The sequence below is a fragment of the Excalfactoria chinensis genome, chromosome 7, assembly GCF_039878825.1.
Source record: "Excalfactoria chinensis isolate bCotChi1 chromosome 7, bCotChi1.hap2, whole genome shotgun sequence".
NCBI lineage: Eukaryota > Metazoa > Chordata > Aves > Galliformes > Phasianidae > Excalfactoria > Excalfactoria chinensis.
The window spans coordinates 23,960,494-23,977,953 of record NC_092831.1 but is presented as its reverse complement, the minus strand read 5'-3'; the positions used below and the strand labels follow the sequence as shown (position 1 = coordinate 23,977,953).

The window sequence follows — 17,460 nt, the reverse complement described above, 5'->3', positions numbered from 1 at the left end:
CAGCATCACTTCTCTGCAACTAGAGCAGTACCTTAGCAGTGAACTGTATAAATACAGGTATTGGACAAATAGAAGACAATTGCTGTTATGTGATTTACTTGTGTCAGTAACATCCGTGACAAAACTGCTGTCCTAGTAAAATGATGATCTGCTTCCCAGGATTCTTCAAAGAAGATCTCAGTTTTTTTAATTGTATCTGTCCTTAGTTTATGCACGAAAAGAAGTTGACATTCAGTTCTCTTAAATTAAAAGCTTTATTATATACAGCAATATTTACATATATGATCTTAATATCGCTGTTTTTTTTCTTAAAGGAACCTGTCACATCATAGACGAGTGTCAAAAATAAGGCCGTACCCAGATTATTCTTCTTCCTCCTACATTGAAGATTCAATCCACCACACTGACAGCATAGTGAAGAACATTTCATCTGAACATTCAATGTCCTCTACACCATTGACTTCAGGGGAAAAGAATAGAAACTCCATTAACTATGAGCGGCAACAAGCACAAGCTCGCATCCCTAGTCCTGAGACAAGCGTCACCAGTTTGTCCACTAATACTACTACCACCAATACAACTGGCCTCACTCCTAGCACTGGCATGACCACAATATCTGAAATACCTTATTCAGATGAAACAAACTTACATACTACAAACGTCATGCAGCCAGGTGGGCCCACGCCTGTTTGTCTGCAACTAACAGAGGAGGATTTAGAGACAAATAAACTGGATCCAAAAGAAGTAGACAAGAACCTGAAAGAAAGTTCTGATGAGAATCTGATGGAACATTCACTCAAGCAGTTTAGTGGACCAGATCCACTCAGCAGCACTAGTTCCAGCTTGCTTTATCCACTGATAAAGCTTGCAGTAGAGGTGACAGGACAACAGGATTTCACACAAGCTAGCAATGGTCAAGCATGTTTGATTCCAGATGTCCCATCTGCTCAGGTCTATCCTCTACCCAAGCAACAGAACCTTCCGAAGAGGCCTACTAGCCTTCCTCTAAACACCAAAAATTCAACAAAGGAGCCACGGTTAAAATTTGGTGGCAAGCACAAATCAAACTTGAAGCAAGTTGAAACAGGCGTTGCCAAGATGAACACTATCAATGCTGCAGAACCTCATGTGGTGACCGTTACCATGAATGGAGTGGCTGGTAGAACCCATGGCATAAACTCTCATGCTGGCACAACCCAGTATGCCAATGGAACAGTGCCATCTGGCCAGACAGCCAGTTCAGTAGCACAGAGGGCCCAGGAAATGCTTCAAAACCAGTTCAGTGGAGAGGATAGTCGATTGAATATTAATTCAAGCCCTGATGAGCATGAACCGTTGTTGAGGCGGGAGCAGCAGGTTGGCCATGATGAAGGTGTTCTGGACCGCCTAGTAGACAGGAGAGAGCGACAACTTGATAATGGCCGAACAAATGTTAATAACAATAACAGTAATCCGTGTCCAGTGCAAGACACAGCTACACTCAGTATCCAGAACGTAGCCAGAAATCCTGGGCAGACTCAGACTAGAAGAGCACAGAGGCCTAATTCGCTGGATCTATCTGCCACAAATAGTTTGGATAGCAGTAGTATGCAGTGTAAGTGCCAGCAGAAGTTGAACAAGTTTCCCTGATGCATTTTTTTTGCTGAATGTATATCTACTTGAAAATACTTCTGTGTCCCCTTTCACTCCTCCAAGTGTGCCTACTAATCTCATATGAGTTCTATTTCTATCAGAACTATTTCAGTCTTCTCAATAAAGTCCTGTGTTCTGTATTCATCAGTTCCAGAATATTCTAGGTCACTATCTTCTTCCCAAATACATGGGAAAAATCCATCCCTTTCTATTCTCTCTACTTTGATTTAGGGAGAGGAGCAATTTCTACTCCTGTTATTTGTTGCGAGGCAATGGCAATGGTTATTGAAATGTCTCCTGTTTCTTCCTTCAGGGACATACTGTGCCTTCTTTTCCTTGTTTTTCATCATTCATAAGAGTAGCTGGCTCCAAGATGCATTGATTAAAATTATTATTATACACTTACTACTTGTAACTTTTAAAGCGACTGATATTACTGTATTAGTCCAGCCTATGTGGGCAATCAGGTGTTCTCTAGCTCACTATCTGAGCTTTAACAGTTAAAGCAATCCTTTGTCATTTTACTACGTACAAATTAAAAAGATAAGCAAAGTAGTTAGAGAATGGATTTTAGTAGACTCCCTTAGAAAAACTGCCTTAGATTTTTAAGCCTATAAACGTAAGAGGTTACAATGAGAATTTCTCTATCATGGTAAGAACTCTGTCTATATTTATAGTTCAGTACATACAATGAGTTTCTTTGGAGTCTGTGGACTTCTGGAGAGACTTCCTAGCTAACATGCTCCAGAATACGCTGTCAGTGTCAAAAGATACTTGCAAACCTCTGACTGTGTTTAGGTAGAGGCTGTCATACTAGCAAATTAACCCGTGGTGCCAGGCATTGCTTGCTTGGAAAGAAAAAGTTTATAAATGAGCTAGGACAGATCTTTCAAGAAATGGAGTTGAATATTCAGCAATTGAATGTTTAAGCTTTCCTTTTAAGTAGGAAAACTTATATTTTTGTCTTTACTTGTTAACTTGAGTTGAAATTTTATTGAAAGAAAAAAAAAAAAGATTAATGCAGTAACTTTCTTTAGTTGAAATTAAGAAGAAAATAAAATATTTGAAGGTTAAGATCAGATTTCTGCTGCTGAATTTTTGTTACGTTTGATGCTGACAAGCAAGTATTTTTTCCAGTTTTGCAACGCAACTTCCCAAATCCTGATTTAGGATCCTAACAGAGAAAACAGACTACTTGCCTCCTGGCAAAGGCCTGAGCTCTTGCCTGAGGTTTTGTATGTAAAGAACTGCTTTGCGAGGCCAAGTAGGATTAGGGGATCTGTGATTTAATTGTGCTATCAAATGTTTAGCCTTTGCCATCCTGTAGTAGCTACATTTTTTTTTGTACCTTCCATTACAGGTAATGTAAGATACTATGATTGCAAAAGTCCCTCAAATATCAAATGCTGATTCTGCTGTTTGATGCCAATGTGCATTCAAGGTAACATAAATTACTTCATTGAAGTAATTTCTGAAAGAGAACAGAATCTGCCCCCTTGTTTTAGTGACAGCCACTATCCGCTGCCACCTCTCTGCCATACAGTTGCTTAATTTAGTAGGATTTTCTTCTTTTCATTCCGTTCTGCATGAGTAACAACCCTGGACTGTCCAGTCTATTCTTTCCTGTAATAGTGTTTTTCCACTTCTTCTTCTTGTTGTTCAGTAGGTGACTCCTCACAGGACGGCAAATCGGGCTCAGGAGAAAAGATAAAGAAACGTGTGAAAACTCCTTACTCACTGAAGCGATGGCGTCCTTCGACATGGGTCATCTCCACTGAGCCGCTGCACTGCGAGGTCAACAATAACGGCGGTGACCGGGCAGTGCACTCCAAATCCAGCACTGCCGTTTATCTTGCAGAAGGAGGCACTGCCACCACAATGGTATCTAAGGACGCAGGAGTGAACTGCCTGTGAAATACTTTAAAAGCCGACAAATGTTTCTGTTGGTTTTGTTTTGTTTTGTTTTGTTTTCCATTATTTGAAACAAACATACAGAAGACATTTTAAAAAACTGCTTTCTCCTCCTGTCAGCAACCCCTATCAAGGACTCGCTTTAAATAGATTTCAGCTATGCAGAAAATTTTTAGCTTACGCTTCCATATTTTTTTATTTTGATTTTTTTTTTTGAACGTTTTTGCACTTTTATTTAGTATCGCTGAAGTTAAGTCTGTCTGTTTTGACCACGGAATATATATATGTGTATCAAAAATGTGGTCTCAAAATATTTTTTTAAAAAAAACAAAAAAAGGTATTGCTGATAATCAGTTTGGACCAGTTTCTTAAGGTCACTAAGATCACAAGCAGACTATAAGACAGGTTTGACTACGGTGGTGTCTTGTAACCATGTTTTGATTTCTGTGCACAAGCTAGTCTGTATATTTCTATGTTACAAAGCGTATTCTCTTTTGCCCCTCCATTTTTCTTGTGTCATGTTGAAATGTGCAATAGTCTATAGTTCACAGTATGCTTTATTGAGAAGTGTTTCTAAAACTGCCACATGTTCCTGTTTTTGTCTTTGTTATGTTTTCCCTGACAGTTGAGCAGTCAGTCAGTTGTGACAGTGAACTTTGCACACCATAGCCAGCTCGAAGCTGCTGCCTGTATCACATCGTGCTCTGAGGTGACAACGTATGAACTTTCCCCATTTTGAAAGGGCTTTTAAAAAGGAACAAAAATTGAGTTCAGTACCCTTCCTTTGACCCTTCTCAACTGAAGTGAGTTTCCTTAATGGTGGTAGATGCCAGCCTGTCAAGTTCTGAGTAACCAATTGTTGAACAAATGTAAGGAAACAATGTCAGCCATTTTTATACTTTATTTTGTGTGCAGTTTTACCCTTTTTTATTATGTATGTATTTATGTAAAACCTTGCTTAGATCACTAATAGTGTACATTGAAAAATGCAACTCAAACAGAAATCTAAGTAACTGTCATACTTAAGAGCTCTAGTGAAGGTAGGTTGCGAACATATTTTGTTAACAAAGAGGAAAAAGTATGAATCTTATTTGGCACAAATCTGTCCTGACAGTCTGGATAGAATCAGCCTGATGACCTACACAGGTGGGTGCATCCTGACTGGTTGCTGTTGCTGAGCTGAAACTCTTCTTCCCCTCAGGTTTTCAAGGCTTTTCATTCATCTTGGTAAAATCAACTGCACGCTTTTAAAATCCATGGGTATGAGTGTTTGGGGGGGGAAGGCTGGCTTTTTTCTGGTTAAATACTTCTTTTGGTTTGTATGTAACACTCTACACATTGATTTTAGCTGTCAGTGAATGTGAATCTAGTATGTGTTGAGATTATTTTTCTCATCATCTTATATACGTCTTACTTTTTCTTAGAGTAATCATTTTTACTGTCTACTGGAAGAAAACTAATTTCCTTTCTGGTCAGGCCTTCCTTGCACTTGAGAATTATCCATCCTCCTGAGAAGTACTCTGATGGAAAACACTTCAGTAAAAGCTATTTAAATTAAATATATATATTTGTGTGTGTAACACATGTCAGTCTTTGGTAATGAGTCAATTTTACCTTGGAAAACTGGTAATGTTCAAAAAATAAAATAAAATAAATTCTATGCAGCCATCCTGCCAAACTCCTATGGTAGCATAGGAGGCAGCAGACACTTGCCTCTCCCAACCTGTCTTCTTCTGGCAGTCAGAACCAGATGCTCTGTGCTCTCAAGCTTGTTTGTTTCCTTGCTATTGTGTTATTTTTCCCCATGAGGTAAAATTGCCAACTCTGTTTTATACATCTGACGCAACTAGTATAATATATACCTTGACACATCTGATTCTTGCTATTTCTCGAACCCTTGCTTGTGCTTTATGAATTTCTCCTTTAATGTTTACTAAATGTTTCTTAGATTCTTGTAGGTATCTCCAAAAGATGACTCTAAATCCAATTTTTTCATTCAGTGTAGTTGTAGAAGTACAAGCTATGAGGTATAGTTTGGGCTCCCTGTGCTCTTTAAGTATCAGCTTAAATAATAACTCTGAGGTGCAGTTCTGTTATCCTGATGTATAACTACATAGTTATACTTTCCCTCATCAGAAAACACGGCCTTTCTCTGGTTTTACTTTTAATGCACTCCCCAGCTTCCCATCTGCTACAATTTTGCATCCCAGATGTTGAAAACTTGCCAGTTGCTCAGCTGGGTTTCAAGACCTCAATCAGAATTTTTGGCATTCTGTTCCTAGTGTTGGCCACGTTTTTCATCTCCTTTGGACTTCTTCAAGTCTGCATTTGATGTACAGTATGTTGTCTTGTGATGATTGCTCTATCGTGCATAATGAAGTCTCTTCACTCATTTTCCAATGACTTTCTGGTTTGCCTTACATGTATAATCCATTAGCATTTCAGAATGTGGGCTGAAAAGCTATTTAGGACACTTATCTAACTTGACAGACTCTGGGGAAAGAAAAGTTGTTTACTCTGCTTCTTTCTGCTAAGACAGATTTGCTGTGATATTCCAGCCTTTCTTTTCAGATCAATCCTTTGTAAGAAACGCAACTTCTGTTATCCTTGATGCAGTGAAAATAATTTTGATACCAGATGAAGATTCTTCTGCAGTTTTTTTGTTGGACAATTTTAAAGCACGCATAAAAATATCATTTCCTTTATCTTTTTTGGTCACTTCCTGGAGAACCTTTTGGGGATGAATTTTAATTAGTAAAAGGTATTGGATTTGTAGCCTACCATGGATAAATATAATTTGTAGCATGACAGAAATGTGTACTTTATCACAAAATATTCTGTAGATTGCATAGGGAAAAGGTATTTATTTGTAAAGGTCAGTCAAAACAGACTCTTAAGTGCACAACAAAATATTGTGATTCTGCACAGCTAGATGAGATCAGATTAATAGTTTGTTTTTAGTGCTTATTTTATTAATGTCCTATTTTATTTTTTTACTCACAGTGCATAATCCAGTCTCCACAGAATACTTTCTCTGTAAATTAAATGATACCGAATTTCATCTCATGTCCTGGGGAATCAACCTTAACCAAATAGAATACACGTAAGAGAGAATTCTACAGATCAGACATGTGGATAAGTGGTAAATGTACTGAGATCGAGGGACAGAAATGGTTCTGTTTGTTTGTTTGTTTTAGGATAATGATGAAAGTTGATAATATTTTATCAACATCTTGTTGTATATTGCAGACAAGTTAAAAGTAGAACAAAATGAAAAAAAGAATGATAGTGTAAATACCTATGAATTGTGCCACTGTCAAATAGGCAACAGTAGAATATTTGTAAGGTAATTTATAATGTATAATTCAAGTAAGATATTACAGCAAACATTTGTGATGTTTGTATATATAATCAAAATCCAAAAGCTTATTGGTTTTTTAAAAGATGACATGCTAGTAGAAGTTAAATGAGTTAGTTAGGTTAATGCAATGTCTCTTTCTGTTTCCTATGTTTTCTCACCAACATTACATGGTTTTTAGAATGGGAATTCTAACCATTTGAACAGATGTGCAAGTATTGTCAATTGTAGGCTCTCCTAATTTGGAAATTTGCAAGTAAAGTTATCTGAAATATTTCCCTGACTTTGCTTATGAAGCTTGATAGTTTCATGTGCTGAAGTTATCGTGTCCTTCTTGTAACTCTGAGATGCACTTAACTTGCACAGCTGAAAGATAAATTCCTAATTTAAACGAAGACCAGTTAATATCATCATCTTTAGAATGTTCTCTGAAACAAAGAATATTTTTTCTATATTGTGCTTTCTTACCATAATTCGTGCCAGTCTTGTTTCCATTTAGAAAACAATCTCATTTCCATAGACACTCAAGATAGACTGTTTTTTTTCAGTACAGGGTACAAAAGGCAATACAAGATGGATGCTGTCAGGTTTCTGGAAAAAGCAACCGAAAACCCTTACAAATCTGCTTATACAGTGTGTATCTTCCCATCTGTCAACTTCCTTAAAAATAATTCATTAATTCTGCTTGCCTCGGAAAGGAAAATAAGGATGTTCTCTATTTGTATGGAATGGGTTCTGGGCAAAATTTAACAGTAATGAATTGCTAAGTAGAAATTACGATCGTATACAATGTATGAGTACATGCCGTACTTTCAGGGTTCAGTCACCCTGTACATTGCTTTTATGAGATCCCTGAAGTATTTATAGGTGTTTCAAACAGCAACAGAAGTCCACTAATATGATATTACTAAGTCGACGTTCAGGTGATAATTTTCTTTCCTTAAAAGCATATTCAAAAGATCATAGCCTTTCTGCCACTGAAACACAGTAATGGAAAGTTCCAGCCTGATTAAGGATAATTTTTTTAAATTCACATTGCAGTTAATGTGGGAAAAATTGCATCATACTGTAGTTTTTACTTACATGAAAATGATAAAGTTCTCAATGCTGAAAATGAGGGGTTTCTGAAGTCATAAAAATAATAATTATCTAGTATGGTAGTATATGCATGACCTAATGTATATGAAATTTGGAGCAGCTTACTAAAGAAGATTGAAGTAGGTTTGATTAGTCTATGAAAGTTGGGTTATAGAGTGGATGACTTTGTATTTTGCATAAATTGCATTATTTGAACTTTTCTCTCTGGTCTCCCACTATGCATTTTGCCAGGTCAAGATATTTAACCTCATTTTTGTTTTTTCTAATGTACTCACTAATTTTTGTTCAACTCTATTCCTTTCCTCAAAGAAAAATCTATTGCAGTGGAGCCAAATATATATATTTTTATGTAAACTCTGTACGTATTTAGATGCATATGTATGTCATGCAGAAATTCCAGGATTAAATTCTGCGAGTTACAGCATCAGATGGTAGCACTGGTAGCAAGCATAACATTCTTTTTCAGATATCATTCCTAAATTGTCTTTATAATAAAATTGGGCTCAGCCTGTGACATAACCCAGAAGTGTGCAATCCCCCATGACACACTTGTCACTTTGTCACTGATTTAAGGTTCCTGCTTTCAAGTTGGAAAACAAAAAACAACACAAAAACCCTCAACATTTTTAATCCATTATAATTTTTACAAGGCATTTTTATGCAGTAGCTGCTGAGGTTAAGTGTGTGGTAACCCTTTGAATGTGGGGGCGAAGTTTAAGCCGTTTAATCCAATTGCATTTTAGGCTTCTGTGTTGTCATAGAAAAACTCAAGCTGTAGACATACATCTGTTTTATTTTGTTTATTTATTCTTTTCCCCTAATTATGTTCAGTTTTGATGTGAAATAGTAAGAAATCAGATTTCTCATTTTGAGGTTTCTTTTGTGCTGACTGAAACTGGTCATGGAACTCATCTGCAGAAGTGACTGAGGCGCTCTGAATCAAAATGGGAGTCTCGTTAGGCACAAACTTAACTGGGGAAGTCAACATATCACAAACACGGATGTCACAAACAAACTGGTGCTTGAGCCAGATGCTGTTGAAATCAGAGAGGTGTCTGCCATTAGTTAGGAGCAAAGAAAAGCTGGCGCTGGTATTCTGAGGGCTGCTCGCTGGTGACTTGGTTCAGGCCTCCACACTGAGTCAGTACCAGCTCAGCTGTGGTTATTGTTGAGAAATGGGACTATACCAGAGGGAGGGGCGTTGCGAGGTTTCCAGATAAATCCTTATTCACACCAAAGCCCTTTGATGTTCATCGGGGCTTAATGCAGGTCTGATTTAGTGGCTGTTACAGCGTGTATGGAAATATGGAATTACTTTTTGTGACCAATGCTATTTATTTCACTCTAGTTTAATTACATATGTGCATAACAGTCAAGAACTCGTTGGAGTTATGCTAATTTATAGTGCAGTAGTCAGATTGCTTTAAAAGCCCTACTAATCAGTAACTGTGTGAAGTTGCAGGTCGTTCGGTTGGTTAACTACAGTGCGCAGGTCACACCCCACTGTCACAGCAAGGAAGGATTTCTTCAAAGCTCTTGCAGGCTTCTGCAGATAGATTACATCTGTCAGGACCACAGATCTTGCCTGGTAACTATGTTAAAGCAAAAATAACTACCTTTATAATTTACTGGTTTGTAGATATCCCCAAAGTTAATTTTTGTAACTCATTCAGTAGTTTTTAAAAGAGCAAAAAAGCGTGAGGTTTATATTTCTAGAGCACTTGATTCACTTTTTTTCTTTAGTGCTTCAGAACTGTATCATGAAGTATCACACTTCCATCTTGTTCATTCAAATGGAAAGAAAATAATAGATGTTTCTGTAATCTTTAGGTCGAAGGAACACAAAGAAACAGGCAAGTCCATGTTGTTGCTGACTTTCATTAGTCGCTTTTGAATTTCTTGATTTTTGTGACTCCTCTCTTTCACAATGTTGAAATGTATTTAAAAAGGTTTGTCTGTAATGTTTCTTGTCTGCTTTTTGTCTCTAAAGGAAAGTGTGCTCTATTCACATTTATATAAGCTGGAATCATACTTTATAATCGCTGTCAATTATTTTTCCCCCAAATGCAGAGGAAAATGAACACAGCAAAAACCAATTTCTAGGGTGTGGTCTTCTGTAGAAGCTGAAATAAGGATATGTGAAAATGACACGTTCCTTATGACAGACTACAGTAAGGGGAGCATTGATTTCTGAGCGAGCTTTTCTAGGGGAGAGGGGGAGAAACCCTAGAATATGGAGTCTCATCAGAACCCTTTTGTTAACGGGTATTTTTGTTTGTTTGTTTGTTTTTTCTCTCAAATGATTGAGTAAATATCATGTATGAATTTATAAATAATTGCTTTCAGTTATTTCTTTTGTATAAGCTGCCCAGTACCCTTGCTATGCTGTATAAGTTGTGTTTCATGGAACAGTGTGAGTATGAAATAAAAGCTAATTTTTGTTTTTTAATCATCTGTGGATGCCACTATGAAAGCTGACATTGTTAAAGCCACTACAGAGTTTTCTATGAATACTTGTAAGAATTGCTTTGTTATATATAAACCTAAATAAAGAGATTGTATTGATACAGAGACATTGGATAAGAACATTTAAAAGGCTATTCTTTAGGTCTAAAAGAAAAGGCTTGCTGTAAAATGGTGCATTATTCCATTTATTAAAGATCATATTAATGACAAAAAGCATAGTCTTTCTTGGGTTTTTCATGGCCGTGGGTAATAAGACGCTCCCAAGAGTGAACGTAGATCTGTTGCAGTTCTGTTCTGTTGGTGGAAGGATAAGGAACTTCTTCATTACTGAGAGCTGAACAAGACTTTGACATACCTCGGGCACATGACAGACGGTACTTTGCACTGTTATCAGATGACTGTGAAATAATCAAAGCTTGCCTTTGCTACGCTAATGCAGTATCTCTGCTTGCTGTTTCTCCCATTCTCACTGGCCAGCAGTTAAGATGTTTGCACTGGCAACTAAATAGCGTTTGTGTGCCTCCAGAGTGCTTCAACAGGCATCTTGCACCTTACAGCTTTGGTGCTTGGTCACTTAAAGGTGAGACCTCACTGGCTCTAGCTCTTCCTGTTACATGCAGGTTGGTGGGGCCCATCCTGCACCTCAGTTGCTTTGGTGTTTACATGTCCTGACTTAATTCTTATTTTTCTGTACCCACAGTGATAATGATTTTTGCAAGCAAACAAGACGGTGTTGCAAGTTTGACACTTCTTTGGCCAGAGGTCTACCTCCAAAATGCAAATGAAAGAGACAGCATGAATAGCTTTCTTGCCATCTAAGGGTGAAGCAACAAACTGAGGCAAGTAGCACATGGGTTGAACACCTGCCTATACTGCAAATCAACACAGCATCACAAATGAATTCAGAAACCCCTGGCTATAGGGAGGGACCATTACAAGCTTTACCTCTCCTGAGAGCAGGAAGCAGCCTCAGCCTCCCACGGTGTTCCAGGCTGGATCTGCAGCTCCCTGGGGGGTTTCTGCATCAAAAGGATTAGGAGATTAGAATGGTTATTGACAAGGAGAAGGTCCCTCCTTGAAAGACAGCACTCTGCTTGCATGCAGTGGCTTGCTCTTGGCTCAAGATAACTGAGCAATCCCAGATCACAGGAAAAGAGAGACTAGCAAACCAGATTTTATTACCTACATTTAAAGCTTTAAGGACAGGCTCACAAGGCTCTTTTTTTTTATCCAGATGTCTCAGTGACAGCAATGGGAGCTTGAGCTGTCTTAAGTCCTCTCAGGAGGAGCTCCAAGAAATTGACACTTTCCCATCAGGCGGTAGTCAGGAAGAGTCATTGTAGGCCGGGGCCACCTGGAGCTCTCATATGCTGGGAAGCACACTCAGCGCGTTTCCTGTTGCAGGCAAGCCCCTTCCCTGCTGCCTCACCCTGGGTGGCAGCTCTCCTTCTGGCACAAGTGAGATGCTGGTGGCAGCACTACAGCAAGTCAGGGGGGATGCTGATCATTTGCAAAAACAGGAATTCTGTGTACCTATTTTACCTTTGCTAGTGCCCTGGAAGGCTGGGCTGTTGCTTCCAAGAAAGGCTGGGAGCCTGAGTGTGGGGCAGCTGTGTGGAAAGCAGTAGATGTACCCCCCCTCCCCTTAAGCAATTATCACGCCTTGCAGACAGCAAGAGCAGCCAAGTCCTGCCCTAACCCAGCAGGTGTGGCTGAGTCTTATCCTCCGGGCATCTGAGAACCCTTGAGTCAGCTCTGCAATAACAACGTGTTGCTGGTGAATTTTACTGATACATTTTTTACTGGGTGTGTGAGCTATTCAGTGCTAAGAAATAGTCTCCTCAGAGATTTCCCTGCGGGACATCATGTGCACGCTTGAGTCAGCTCTCTCCTGCAAAAATAACCACTTTCATTCAGCTTTTGCTTTGCTGCTGGGAAATGAAAGTAAAACAACAATAATTATATTCCCCTTTGTTCCAGAGCAGCGATGCAGCTGCTGAACGTACTCTGTGGAACACAGCCACATCAGTCTTTCACTTGTTTCCATTCAGGTTCCCCCTCCCCACTTACTTCTTGCTAATTCTGATGTCATGTAAATTCTCTGTGTGCAAGAGATTATAGACATCTGCTCTCTTGCATGATAGAAAGTGCATTCTATTGGATACGAAGGTTCATTTTACACAGATGGGAAAACTCTGGCATAACAAAATATTTGTATGTGTATAAAAATCACCTTTTCATGTTAGCCCGAAAGGTTGTCATTCTCCTTTAAATGAGTTAAAATGTTTTAATTTCTGGAATTCAAATGGTACTCTTAGGCCTTCTACTTTTGTGTCATAGAATGTTCCTCTCTTCAGATTCCAGTACCACAAAGAAAGTCTGGGAGAGATGCACAAATGCGCTCCTGAGTGGCTACCTCTGCGTTAATGCAGCTGGTAGGCTCTGGGGCAGCCCTGTTTGTAGGGAGGGGGCCATGGAAGATGACTAAGGAAAGCATGTCTCTATTTACTAGGCAGCATCTGAGTAAGCAGCATTTCTAGATGGAGATCCCCAGAGCATGGGGCAAAATTCAAGAATGCAAATAAGGAGAAAGTCTGGAAACAACAGATCTTGATGTATTTCAGTTCCTGACGAGAAGGACGGCATCTTCCTAAGGCAGCTCATCACAGCCCAAGCACATTTTTAGAATGAGCACACAAGCTTTATATGGAGCTTGTGTGATTTGGCTGCGTGTTGGATGAGGGGCTACTAGCTGCTCTGGGACTTGGAGCTTTATCTAGCTTTGTTTTATATTCATCTTCTCAAAGACCACATTTTCTCTTTGGCTGTCCCTGAGGCAAAGTCAGGCTGAATACAAGGTGTGATGCCTGAGGATGGGATAGCATGACAGAGACAAACTGATAGACGTGACCAGGCTAATTAAAAGCTCCCATACTCCTCAGGGCTTGATGAAAGGAGGCTTCAGAGCACTACTTGATCCTTGCTTTCTGGTATTTTCCTAATTCACGGAGTCTCATCTCCCTACCCCATCATACAGTCTGCTAAAGTAAATTAAACTAGTTTGACAGCAAGGTTACTATACGTATGTGGAAAGAGAAGTCATGTTATTTCATCTCTCCTTCTCAGTGAGCCAGTAAGCCATGCTAGAATGCTTTTCACAACTTCTTGAGCTTTTATAAATGTTATGAAAACAAACAGAAGCAAAACAAGTTTGTAGACATGAATGAGAAGAACCTTTCTTTCTTCTAGGTTCTCTTAAGTGGATAGCATTTATAGATCTGTGCCTATTAATCACATATACAGGATGTTTATCAGTCTGTAATATGGCCACAAAACATCCATTACTGAAACGTTTCCATTTATCTTGATAATTTTGAAAATTGATAATTTTGACAGCTGAGATAAATATTTTACTAACAGTAACATGGTTCCATTATACTCACAGTATAGAAATTGTGTCTGTGGCTTCTTAGAGCAGATATTCTTAGGCCAAGAGTTTTATTCTACAGTTCATATGCATTGATTCGGCCTATGGACTAGGAGTACCTCTCTATGCAAATGCACACTTTGTATTGTTTTACAAGCTCTGTGACTTTGTGGTATAAATAAGGTTTTGGAACATACTTTTTAAAGAACTACCACCTAAAAGGAAGGAAATCTTTGTTGATGGAAGGCAGGAGTTATGTGCAACATGCTATCTTAATGTCAGCAAGGGATTGACGCCTTACCATATCACTGTTCTTAACGAGTGTAACCTCATAACATGTGGCAAGAGTGTATTTTGCTTTGAGTTGCCTTTTACTTACTACATGAGGCTTGACTTATGTCCCAGCCCCCATCTGTTGTTTTTATTGTTTTAATCTTAATACCTTATTTTCAATCTGCCTGCCTTCCCGGATCCCCCACAAATATTCTGCAGTATTAAGTGGGATCTTAAAGGCTTTGTGAGAAGCAAATTCCATTATATTTGTCCTACCTAAAAATGTCTTTTTCCCCCATTGCTGGTGAACACTCAGACAAACAAAGCTAACCCACTCTGCAGGGGAGAGATGGGAAATGCAGCAAAATACCCTGGGGCATTATTTACTGTTTAGATTAGGCTCCTGGAGTCTTTAATCTTTCAACCCTCAACATTACTTGCAACTACTGTAGCTATAGCAATTATAGGCAGAAGAGCACTCCTTTATGTGTGCTGCTTTGCATTTATTTAATTTCAGAATAAGACAAGAACACATTTGAAGCTACTTGGAGTGCATTCGTTTTCCATCAGTTTTGCTCATTACCGATATTTTTAACAGTACATTTTTCATATACATTATTATGAGCAGTGAGTGATTCTACTAATAAACCTTCAGCCCTCAGGACATGAGGTTCCTTAAGTATTAGTTGCCTTTGTAGTGAGTATGTTGGGACTGAGGCTTATGAACTTAGTTATACCTCTCCAGCCCTTGTTTGTGAAAGGGCTGGTCTGGGAGATGATGGAAGAAGGTTCGCAGCCTTTGTGACAATCTTTTTCATTTGTTTTTTATTTGCACCATCCCGTTAGGTGTTACAGACAGGGCAAGAGCCACTGATGGGACGAATGCACAGCCTGCAGGTGCTGCATGAAAGCTGTATGAAACGTGTGGAGCAAAGCTGGCCCGGGCACCATCCAGCAGGTCAGAATGTGGGAAGCAGCACGACAGCTGGAACAAACCCAGCTGTGGGGAGATAGGCAATGCCAGGAGGGGGGCAGTTTGGGTCCAAACCACTGCAGGGGCATTCCTTTGACTTTTGTGTTGTTAAGAACACTGTTTCTAGACTACTCGCAAGTAATTCATAATACTGCTTTAGTTGTTTCTTTTATTTCCATAGGGTGTAGGAGTAAGATCCTGTTGCAACACATTCGTTAGTTTAGGCAAACGAATGCATGAAGCACGCACAGTTTGATTAGGTCTGAGTACACGATTTTACATGTTGAATGTTCACCTCTAATGCATGCAAAGCAATGCAGCTGCTGAGGAGCAGCACAAGTAAATGCTTTACTGTATACAGAACTGTGCATGGCAGTGCCTTGTTTGCAGTGTGACAAGACTGCAGGAGGTGCTGTAATTGTCACCAATATTGTGACTGGGATCCAAAAAGTGCATCATACAAAAAAAAAATATGTATCAATACCTTTCATTTTTGGCTTCTTTGAAACAGTGACAGGAATTAGAGTTTGCTATGCCTTAAAAATATCTTCACGGCATGTCACATCCGAACAACTCCTGGAGAGTATTTCTGGAGAAGATAAATAACTCTAGGAGTGAAAACCTGCTGAGCAACTGCAATGGCAGTGGGTGATGTCACAGCAAGAACAGCAAACAAGAGTACATTTTCTGCTCTTGATGGAAAATTGCAACAGCAAAGCAAAAGCACACATAGGTTAACCTGCTTCGGCTCCCCTGGGGTGCCCTGGGCTGCAGACAAAGCAGCAGCAGCCAGGACCTGGTTACTTCTGCAGGCATGCCAGCTGCCGTAATCCCATTCTGCAGGCATTTACCTGAGGAGCATTGTCAAGCTTGGGTTCTCTTTGTCAGTATGTGCATGGAGTTGCTGGGGAAGAGATGCCTTCACCTCTACTGCCTGCTCCCTGCCTCAGCTGTTCCTAGTGAGGCAAGCACTGTATCCCAGATGTTTTCCTAATTAAATGGCTACTTGGGATTATGATGCTTAGGCACATTGTACTAGCAGCACTTGTGATGGCTACAAGAGGAGGACTGTGAGCGGCCCTACATTTGCTGTTTATAAAGTGACTTAAATCACTCATGCACTGTTAGAAGGGGTACAACAGGGATGGTGCACAGCCAGATTCTGGCCTCTCCCTGACAGCTGCTTTTGAGGGTAGCCCAGGACAGTTCTCAACACTGAACGCAGCTGAGAGACCAGCTTTGGCTGACCCATCTGCTATTGTGGCGTCTACATCACCATTACATGGCCTGTGAGCAAGCACCGTGAGCTCTGAATGAAGTTTAATTACTTCAGTGCACAAGAGCTGACTAGCTTCATACCAGCCTTCTCCAGTAACACATCAGCCCTGTTTCCTCCTGCCAGTCTGGTTTCCAGTTGCAAAAACTGACTGCCTCTTCCAAGGCTTGAAGTAGACCTGCACCCAAGCACTGTTACAAAGGGCCTGCGTGCACCAGCTTGCTTTTCATGTGTCAGCTACGCCAATGGAGTTCTGCAAGGGCGGGTGGGGCTTCTCAGTGAAGGGGGGCTTCAATCAGAAACAGCATCAGAGAAAGGAGAAATAAACCACCTGCCCAAGGAAGAGCAGCGAGTAATCTGTTGCCATGCCTTTTGTGTCATGGCAATGGTGCTCGACTGCAGCACACATCTTGCAGAGCAACACTGACAAGAATTTGGCATTTGGTTCAGGACGGTCCTCCCGAGTCGCCCAGGACTGGCACTGACAACAAGAGAACCGATGGATCCCTTCCTTTCATGGCCTGCAGGAGCTGAGGGCCACCCGCCTCGCGTGTGAGCAGCGGCCTGACACGAAGCTGCGTTCTCTTCTCCGAAGGACACATCAGGCTAAGAGGATGCCCGCAGCCACCGCTACCTTTAACGTACCGAGGGGAAGACACAAAGAATCTGGCGAAGAGCAGTAAACACAGCAATTAAGGGGAAGGAGAGCCGAGTCTGCCTGGATATTACCCACATATCAGTCGCGCTAAGCCGGTGGCGAGGCGATTGGATAAGCCGTCGCTGAGCCCTCGCCCTTCCCAGCGCCGCGCTGGCAGCCTCCCGCCGCCGCGCGGCCGCCCCCCTGGGCCGGCTCCCGCCCGCGGGTCGCCGTTCTCCCCACGCACCGGCTTCTCCCCACGCGGCCCGGAGCTGCCGCGCCGCCCGGCCCGCAGGGATCGCCCGCAGCCGAAGCCCCGCGGCACGTGCCGGGGCGGCGCGGGGCCGCGTGTCGCTTTAAGCGCGGCCCCCTCCCGCTCCCCGCGCAGGCCCGGCCGCTCCGCGTCGCG

The 17,460-nt window shown here is 40.8% G+C and overlaps 1 protein-coding gene across 1 annotated transcript in view; it reads left to right on the top strand.

The window, feature by feature from the left end:
• BMPR2 (bone morphogenetic protein receptor type 2) overlaps window positions 1–5,178 on the top strand; it is a 94,610-nt gene extending 89,432 nt beyond the window's left edge. Inside the window, exons 12-13 of the mRNA XM_072342445.1 lie at window positions 315–1,594; window positions 3,296–5,178. Coding sequence (XP_072198546.1) covers window positions 315–1,594; window positions 3,296–3,546 — 1,531 coding nt within the window. The 3' untranslated portion in view covers window positions 3,547–5,178. The remainder of the gene's footprint in view (window positions 1–314; window positions 1,595–3,295) is intronic.
• The last annotated feature ends 12,282 nt before the right edge of the window (window positions 5,179–17,460 follow it).